Raw genomic sequence first — 10,345 nt, 5'->3', positions numbered from 1 at the left:
GAAGAGAGCGAGAGAGAGAGAGAGAGCGAGAGAGCAAGAGAGAGAGAGAGGGAGAGAGAGAGCGAGAGAGAGAGAAGGAAAGAGAGAGAGAGAGCGAGAGGAGAGAAAAGGAAAGAGAGCGAGAGAGAGAGAGAAAAGGAAGAGAGAGAGAGAAGGAAAAGAGAGAGAAAGCGAGAGAGAGAGAGAGAGAGAGAGAGAGAGAGAGAGAAAGAGCGAGAGAGAGAGAGAGAGAGAGAGAGAGAGAGAGAGAGAGAGAGAGCGAGAAGGAAAAGAGAGAGAGAGAGAGAGAGAGAGAGAGAGAGAGAGAGAGAGAGAGAGAGAGAGAGACTGGAAAACTCTGAACACTTCTAACCATGCTTACAATGGGAACTCAAAACAAAATATGATCATAGAAATAAAGATATTCCTATTTTGTGGGGGGCAGGCACTTAAAAAAGTCAAATTGGCACAAGATGTAAAGGGTTGCTTTGCTCTTTGCTGAACTACTGTCATGAGACTCAATATTAATATGGTATCAAGGAATTTGCAATGGCAGTATATCAAATGAACCAATCCTGATCAACATGTAGATTAGTGACGAGTGTGTTTTATACAGTCTTCTGAAGAAAGACGATGGGCTCCAAAATAATTATAGTCTTTTTTTTTTTTTGTCGTTTGGCTCGCTGAAGACGTTTTAGATCCCTGGCTTTGAGATGAGCAAAGTCTTCTTTCTACTATTCATTTGTTAAGGGATCACAGTTCACCGCAAAGTGGATCAAAGAAGTCTGGGTTCATACTTGACACATTTTATCATTCCATCTGTCTTATCTGAACGTCTCACAGTAGGTAGAGTAGAGTGTCTGGTGTGAAACCATCTTTCATCTGATCAACTTGGAGGAACTCTTCTCATCTGACTGTGAACAGCCTCCAATAAGTTGGCGGCCTAGCGAAACTTGGATCATTTCTGAAACAAAGACCAACCTCCGACCGTTATGCTGCAGTTGAATGCCACAGGCAGAGGTGTACTACGGGAAGGAAACACAGAGAGACCCTTGTGTTATGTCTCAGTGATCGGTTCCAAACTCTTCTATTCAGGTATAGACATGCATTATCTTTAACACAATGTGCCGATCTGTACTGCACGTGTTGTTGTGTGTCTTTATACAGTGGAAAAACACTGCATACATTTTGTGTTAGCAAAAAAAGAAATGAAAATAAAAGACATGATTTTTCAAGCTTAATGCAAAACCACTTTCTACAAACACCGTCCTCTCCCATATATTATTACAGTTAAAAAAATAAACCCTCCTCTATCAAAACAATAGTAATGCTATATTATTTTGCAAGGCTAAGTAGTACTTAGTTCAGCTCTATATGTATGAAATATACATCACCGTGCGCTTCTTTCCCTTTATAATTCACACTGAAGTTGAGTAGCGAGTCTCTGTGTTCAGTATGAGCGATTAAGAGTGAGTGAGATTTGACTTGCTGCGTGCCACTGTGTTAGTGTGTGTGTGTGTCACAATGTCATTGCTGTTTAACACCGTACTAGTCCCAACATAATCGTCTGCCCTTGATTGTGAAACACAAAAAAACATGACATTACAGTGCATGGAGTTGATGACTCCATTTCAGATGTATGAAACTGGCGTTGACATTGGGAGTACAAAGCTATGAGCTCAATCCTAACAATGTCATAGACTCTGTCCCTAATGGCACCCTTATTCTGTATGTAGCGCACTATTTTTGACCAGGGCCGCATAGGGCTCTGATCAAAAGTAGTGCACTATATAGGGAATAGGGTGTCATTTGGGACACAGCCATATAAACTCTATAGATCTATAGATACCTGTTGAGTCCAAAGACACTCATTCTTCAGCTATGGATCCATTCTGTACATTGGTAGCATGTCAAGTGAGCAATGAACAACAAATCTATACCGCTGTATCATGAAGTATCATATACGTAGCTTTTTCTATGAAGATGTGCCCACAAACCAGAAACAGTAGGACAAAATAACAATAACTCCATAAACCTCATAATTATTACTGTGACATTACGGCATTATTGGTCGTTCGTATTAGCGCCTTTACACAAGATAGTCCAGGACTTTGTATGGGGCTCTATACATGGCACAGTAAGATTATCAGAAACTCTTCAGTCAGTGTCAGTATTATTGCATTACTGATGCTGAAGAGATTAGCATGTTCATTTAAAGGCTGTATATAGGCTGTGTTTTGTTGGTGAAAGCAGACCCAAAGCTAACCCTCAGTATTGGGCTGTCCACTCTCCAGTCCTGGGGGCTAACTTAGTCACCACGCCTCCGCACGCATCGCTGTGCTTCAGTTCAGCCGACTCGCCCTTCGCTCTCTGTAAGGTTTCAGTCAAAATGGCCGCCGTTTTTCTTTGTGTGTCGAGAGAACGTGAGGGGGTCTCCCTCTGTTCTCAGCAGGGGTGCAGTGCTAATATCAAGTCATCTGCATGGGGGTTCCAGAGTGGGAGAGAGAGGAGAGGAATTTTCTCCTGGAGAAGAAGAGTATAAAAGAGCTTATGTAGCCACAGTGGAGGTCCAACGATTAGACCATAGACGACGATAGCCATGCATTCAACCATCACACTGCTGTGTCTGTCTGTGTGATGGTCTCTGGAGGGATGCTTGGCCTGTAGCCTACTGTACGGTCAACAGTGTGGAGCTTATGGGCAGGAAGATGACCAGAGTCCGGGTGGTGACGGGGACAGGGTATTTCCAGATGGGGGTGTATGTCTCAGGGATGAATCACGGAGGAGGGAGGCTCTGCTTGGGCTTCTCCTTGGAGTCTGCTGGAGGTTCAGTTAGGGGGTCATGGTGGGAGCGGACCCCCTTCCCGTGCCCCTATACGATGTAGCTGGTGAGGTTCAGCAGGTACGAGGTCATGTCTATGATGTGGTCCAGGATGCCGTCCTTCTCCTGGTCGCTAGGCATGCCCCGCTCGCCCTTCTCACACTGGGCGCCCGAGTAGCCGCTCTTACACAGGCACTTGTTGGGCTCAACACACACGCCTCCATTACGACAGGCTGGCTCGCATTTAGCTGTGTCACACAGAGAGAGAGAGAGAGAGAGAGAGAGAGAGAGAGAGAGAGAGAGAGAGAGAGAGAGAGAGAGAGAGAGAGAGAGAGAGAGAGAGAGAGAGAGAGAGAGAGAGGATATCATATAACAGGTATATGACAATGACAAGCGACGACAACAAAACATTCATAAACACTTTATGTGATAAGTGTCCATTATGGATCCAAAGTAGCCTATTTGATTAATATCAACATTACTCAAGATATACAGTAGAATTCTTCACATTATTGTGTAACTCTTGTTATACAGTAGGTCTCTGCTACTCTGCAGAGGGTTATTATGTAAAGTTCTAGGTTATGGTTGAACATTTCAAACAGCACTTTTCTCTGACTCACCCACTCTGCAGAAGGGTCCCTCCCAGCCAGTGCTGCAGCAACACTTCCCGGTGGGGGTGCAGTATCCGTTCTTACACTGCCGTGAGCAGGCCGTTCCCAGCAGCTCCGGGGCCTCCACCTGTCTCTGACACTCCTTAGGGACCGCGGGCCTGCAGTGGCCACACAGGGAGGGCAACGGTCACACACTCTAAAGGCTCTCACACACCCACACACACACACTGCTCTGAGGCATTACATACAGATATGTGGCCTTTCTTTCACACACCATATTCACACACACACACTATAGAGGAGGCAGTAGTGGTGCCATAGCAGCAGAACACTTACCCATGTAAAACAGGGCAGAGGAAACGGCTCCACCAGAATGGGCCTTTACATAACATTGATGTGATGGAAAGGAGTCATGGGGAGAATGAATGTTTGAGTACGGAGAGACTCTGTGTGTGACATGGTTCTTTCTGGAATATTCAGTTTCTAGAATGTTGTTAATTCATTTTTGATGTATAATTCATTCATTTGGATCATACAGTGATGCATCAGAGGTTGGGAGGCTGGGAGGTTGGAATGGTGGACTGACTGAATGGCTGGACCAGAGTTTTCTTTCCACTGAGGACATGGCTGTGTGTGTGTCTAGAACACCGGGAGCAGCTTCAATTCAGCATGACAGGAGACTCATAAACACCACACACAGATGTACCACACACCTGCAAACATATCCAACCACACTGCCAACAGGCGGCACACTAAACAGACATATTGTGATCATCTCATGACAAGACAAACATTGAACACACGCACTGGCCCAAATGAGGCTTAAAGTTTGATCATTTCATATCACGCTCCAGCCCGGGCTCAGAAATCTGGAAATAATATTGCAGCGTTCTACGTGATGGAATTCAAATGTGAATTGTCTGTTAGCTTGTGTGTGTGTGTGTGTGTGTGTGTGTGTCTGTGTGTGTGGCTAGGGCTGAACAGCATTGACTATTGAGGCAAGACAAGCCTCAGCCAGGCAGTGTACTGATATATCCATCAGGCACACACACACACACACACACACACACACACACACACACACACACACACACCCACACACACACCCACACGCACAAGCACACACACACACACACACACACACACACACTCTGGGTGCTGGACTCTCTGGCTGCTGTAGAGATCTAATGCTGTAGAGATCTAATGCTGTAGAGAGATCTAATGCTGTAGAGAGATAATGCTGAAGAGATCTAATGCTGTAGAGAGATAATGCTGAAGAGAGATCTAATACTGTAGAAATCTAATGCTGTAGAGAGATCTAATGCTGTAGAGAGATCTAATGCTGTAGCGAGATCTAATGCTGTAGAGAGATAATGCTGAAGAGAGATCTAATGCTGTAGAGATCTAATGTTGTAGAGATCTAATGCTGTAGAGAGATAATGCTGAAGAGAGATCTAATGCTGTAGAGAGATAATGCTGGAGAGACATCTAATGCTGTAGAGATAATGCTGGAGAGAGATCTAATGCTGTAGAGAGATAATGCTATAGAGAGATAATGCTATAGAGATTTAATGACCAATGGACAGACAGGAGCCACAACTGAGTGTGATATTGGGGTCTGGTTGTGAATTAACTGACTTACTGACTGTGGTTGGTTAGTGCTCTGTTGGTTAGTGCTCAAAGGAGGGGCTCCTGGCCTGTGTTGTGTGTGTGTGAGTGAGTTAGGGGGTCCTGGTCAGGGTCCTGCGGGTGTGTGAGTGGGGCGTTGAACCCCGTGGCTGGGAGAGTGTTGTTCTGACAGCCACATTGACTGATGGCAGTCCCGGGGCAGTACCAGAGCCTAAAGGGGGTCTCTAGGGGGGGTGGAGGGGACGGGGGCGATTCCCATGCTCCGCTCCCCTCAGCACCCACCCAACCCTGTGTCTTTTCTCATCCACACTCTGGGCCTTTGTTGTGACAGGCTGCAAGTTGTTAAAACGGAGAGAAGGAGGGACAGAAAGAGAGAGGGTGGGAGAGTGATGGAGTCGGGAGAAAGAGACCAGGGTGAGAGAGAGAGAGGAAAGGGGGACAGCTAGTCCCTGGAGGATTGGGGTACAACACTGTTAATAGTGTCAGGCAGGCAGGGGTCAGCCACGGCTAGCGCTCCTCATCAGTTTGTATCAGTGCCATGGGTGGCCATGGGCCCGGGTGAAAACAACACCTGCCGGAGCGCCACTTGACAAAGGCAGCTGGGTCAACAGGCACTGTGGGAATGTATCAACTCGGCGAGGACACTTGCATAAAACACAGACTGATAAATTAAAGGAGGGCTGGCTTATTAGTTTGAGTGTCCACGGGGCTGGGCCAGGCTGGTCCCAATTATTTATATATACACGAGATGACTGCTAGGGGGCGCTGTTTTGAAGCCACCGTGCCTCCATCTTGGCACTACCTCATCGTTGTAAAAAATATTTTGGAAGCTTTGAAATGCATTTATTAATGTCTACACTCGTTTTTGCCACATGTATCATATTACAGACACCTTAATGCATAATTTTAAATGAAATTATGTGAGCTAAACATAAAAAAATCTATACAAAAACATTTTCCTTAAAGTACATATTATTTGTATTACTAATGTTACTGTCCCCACTACAACAACACAAATATTTAAATAAATGTAATTTTGTCCTTGAAACTTTTAATTGAAATAGTGTAGAATTCCATTCATTCCTATGGCGGACTGCTCCTACTGGGGAGTGCCAATATGGCCGACCGGTGGTTTCAAAAACCTCTCAATGGCCAATACATAGCATCAGCCATCCAGGGTTTGTACACATTATTGGCTGGTCCCCAACACTCTTAGAAAAAAGGGTTCCAAAGGGGTTCTTCGGCTGTCCCCATAGGAGAACCCTTTTTGGTTCCAGGTAGAACATTTTTAGGTTCTATGTAGAACTCTCTGTAGAAATGGTTCTAGATGGAACCCAAAAGGGTTCTACCTGGAACCATAAAGGGTTCTTCAAAGGGTTATCCTATGTGGACAGCCGAAGAACCCTGTTAGGTTCTAGATAGCACCTTTTTTTCAAAGAGTTTAGTTCTAGTGGCTGAATGGAGGTGGGAGGCGGGGTGGTGGTGGGGAGGAGGGGAGGGGTTTATGGAGCTCTGCTTGGCTCAGCTGCCTCCTTTCCCACCTCCCCCTTTGTTCTAGAACAGGAGACCTCAGCCAGGGACAATATGCTGGGCCTGATCTCAGATCAGCTCCCTCTTATTCATAACACAGCCCTCTTTATAATACCTCACCACCTCAAACGTCACCCCAGATCAGATCATACAGCTGATTGATAAAGGGGATGCTATTAGTGAGGGATGCTCTAGCGACTATCAGATTTATTTCACTTAAAGCTTTGATAGTGATGGGTGGCTGGTAGGCTGGGAGTTGGTGCGGAGGGTTTTGGGAAGGAAGGAATGTGTTGAGGCTATGTGCTGGGGGCTTGCTTGATTGGCATGAGGTGTATGTGAGAAAAAAGCCCTGGAGTGGTGTACATTGTGCCTCCCGACAATAGCTTAATCAAACGGCCCAGTGTGAGTCCTTTGGCTGTTTTGTCATCCGGCTCCATTGTTTGGGGTCTTCTTTGTGGTTTCATCCCTTGTTTTAATTGTGTCAGAAATGTACTGTGTATTGTAGGAGCCAGGGCCATTCAGTGGAACTGTGGAGCAGCTTTGTCAAGGGAAGGACCACAGTAGCGCAGCAGCAAGATTTAGGAGGGACATCTGAATAAAAGAGCTGGATTTTTTTGGCCAGTATGCCGGGAGCTGGGCGCTATCGTACCATACACACACACCTCCCTGCTCCTTCTCCCCAGTGCTTCCTGTCATTTGTGACTTCCATAGTGACTTCATAAAGGAGGTCCCAGAGCCCTATTCTATGTCCACTGGGGCTTCTCAACCTCTTTACTCAACACAATTCAATCAGAGGACTCTGCACCTGACTAAACTAAAGCATAAATTGAGTGAAAAGTGTATTATGATACAGGAGAACCTTTTTCTCCCTCTTTGGATAAAAGCCTGTTTAAATGGAAAGACAAACTATTTTTATTACCGTTATCAGCAGGAGTTCTAACTGTTTCAATGGTCTCGCTACGAAAAGGATTTCTCCCCCATTCAGGTTCCAGATGGAATCGTAAGGACAGGATAGAATTTGGTTTTGAATAAAATGTGGTTCTGTCCCTTCCATTCTTATACACAATAAACAACCTGGCAGTTACATTCTGTACAGCTTTACTATGTGGCCAGTGACATCCACCACATAATCAACCCACCCAATATCTGGAGGCTGTGTTTGTTTGTGTCTCTCCTCTCTCAAGGAATGAAGCCTCCTCCTCCTCTGCTTCTACATGGATGTTAGCACCAGAAATAAATAAAAGTATCTCTCTCTCTCTCCCTCTCTCTCTCTCATGGGGACCTCTGACTGCGTGTGGCAGGGCAATTGAGATAAGACATATTCAATGAAGCATTGCATGTCTCAATCAGACATTACACTGATCTAATTATAGAAAGAGGGTAAGAGGAAAAAGAAGAAGAAACATTCGAAACAGAGCTGAAACCTGTTGAAGCCTTGGGGAAGACAAGGCAGCGCGCTGACTTCATTTGTAGGTATTTGTTTGTCAGTCGGGTACCGTCCAATAATAAATAGGCCACCATGCGTCTCAGTAACATCTGTATATTGTTGTGTCTGTGTCCCATGTGGACACAGAGGCAGAGTAGGATCATGTGGCATTGTTTACTGGCTCTACGGTGGAAGGAGACAGAGCTGTTTAAAAATACCATGCAGCCTTGCCCGGGATTCAAACCTACTCCATATGCATCACACGCAGAAACACACATGATATGTTTTTGTGTGTATTAATGTTTGTGCGTGTGCGTGTGATGCATATGGAGTAGGTTTGAATCCCGGGCAAGGCTGCATGGTATTTTTAAACAGCTCTGTCTCCTTCCACCGTAGAGCCAGTGAACAATGCCACATGATCCTACTCTGCCTCTGTGTCCACATGGGACACAGACACAACAATATACAGATGTTACTGAGACGCATGGTGGCCTATTTATTATTGGACGGTACCCGACTGACAAACAAATACCTACAAATGAAGTCAGCGTGCTGCCGGGACGTGTGTTTACCCCACAACATCACAGAGGGGTTTAGGTGATTTTCTTCCCCAGCCTCCTACCTCCTAACGCCCCCCTCCTCTTCCCCAAACACATGTAATGAAAACACCATGCGGGTGGATGGTGGATGTTGTGGGACCCCTGGACCACCACAGGCTCGCCTCTCAAAAATACAAGTCTGCTGTAAAGGAGGAGGGTGAGGGGGCGCCAGGTACCCCAGGAGGGGTAGAGGAGGACGGGTGGCCCACCAGACGTGATAACACAGCAAGGTCAGAAACGTTGGCTGCCTCCTTCCCTCCCCCTCTCCATCCTCCCTGTAACGAGATACTAATAACGAAGTGAGTGTGTGTGTGTGTTTGTGTGTGCGTGTGTGTGTGTGTAGAAGCCGGACTCACAACACCACAGGGGCCACTATACAGACTAAACAAGCTCAAAATATGGGTGGAAAGAATTGTTGTTTGGGAAAAATTTGTCCATGCCAGAAAACATAAATAAAACGTTGAGCGGGGCAGCAAGGGGCCCATAGAAACATCTGTGGCGTAATGAATTGTGACTTGGGTGGTACTGTCATCACCTTAGCAATAATTAGCCAGGGATCTGTTTCTATTGTCCCACACACACACACTCCAAGAAAGTGAAGTGGACTTAAGGAAACATTATTCTGGCGCCTTCTTGGACTGTAAGCCCAGTGAAATGTTTTGAGATGCGCCACATGCCTCCCTACCAACTTCACTTAAGCTGAATAACCTAAACCTACATGAGGATCTCTAGTTCTCCATTACAGCGTGCTGAAAAGGGGGATTGGATGATTTGTGGGTGGTTGAGGGTGAAAAGACACTGCTTGATGAGCAATTGGTTTGAATTAGAAAGTGAGAGGATCTGGTTGTGTTCAATGTAATGTCTCATTATTCAGACTATATATCAGTGACATTCAAGGCCTACACATGTCTCAGTTATTGCCTGCGGTGGAGGGGGGAATTCATACACCCCATGTACATACCTCCTGGTGTGCTGGGATAAATGTTTTTCACATGTACTTGGCTTGACGCAAACATAATAATATAATAATAATCATTTGTTAAAGATTCATCATTATCGAAAAATATTTTTTATAGAGTAAAACACATGGTAAAATGTTTAGCACGCATACAACAATGATTAGCAGCCACCCTTTGTGCCAGTCACATCTCCTCTAGTAATATTTATCACCAAAAACTCCAGCACATTATCAGCTGTGTGCGACCTGGATTGGTGGGCACATTGTTGGGACACAGCATCCCTTTATTAAAACCCAAACCACAGATCTTCCACTCACATGTAACAAATCCCTCCCTACGACTATGAGGAAAACATTACCACTCCGTTCTCTCCAGGAGTGTATAAGCTGCCCTGTCAAACGCTACCAAAATACCCAGCGAGCCACATGTGACTCGCTCTCTCTCTCTCTCTCTCTCTCATCTCTCTCTTCTCTCGCTCTCTCTCTCCTCTCTCTCTCTCTCTCATCTCTCTCTCTCTCCTCTCTCACTCTTTCCTATCTTCCCCCTCTCTCTCTCTCTCTCTCTCTCTCTCTCTCTCTCTCTCTCTAACAGGGCCCACTGGTAGCGTTGGTGTTAGAAACAGTATGCTTACTCTCCAATTACCGCACTGAGATTTGCGTTGGCCGGGGAACCAGGCGTTGTGTGATGATTTGTTTAAGGGGATAAGAGCCCTGTGTGTGTGTGTGTGTGTGTGATGTATTGGAGAGGTGTAGAAAACAAGGGATGGAGGGAGGTATGATGTTCCCTCTACC

At 45.7% G+C, this 10,345-nt stretch overlaps 1 protein-coding gene across 1 annotated transcript in view; it reads right to left on the bottom strand.

Annotated features, from left to right (window-relative positions):
* Positions 1–2,738: 2,738 nt before the first annotated feature.
* Positions 2,739–10,345, bottom strand: part of LOC311109962 (hedgehog-interacting protein-like) — a 37,916-nt gene continuing 30,309 nt past the window's right edge. The window contains exons 9-10 of the mRNA XM_084188477.1: positions 3,421–3,600; positions 2,739–3,048 (exon numbers count right to left, since the gene is read on the bottom strand). Coding sequence (XP_084044603.1) covers positions 2,852–3,048; positions 3,421–3,600 — 377 coding nt within the window. The 3' untranslated portion in view covers positions 2,739–2,851. The remainder of the gene's footprint in view (positions 3,049–3,420; positions 3,601–10,345) is intronic.

This window comes from Coregonus lavaretus, assembly GCF_964263955.1.
Source record: "Coregonus lavaretus genome assembly, contig: SUPER_35_unloc_1, whole genome shotgun sequence".
Lineage (NCBI taxonomy): Eukaryota > Metazoa > Chordata > Actinopteri > Salmoniformes > Salmonidae > Coregonus > Coregonus lavaretus.
This window is presented reverse-complemented; position numbering and strand designations above follow the sequence as displayed.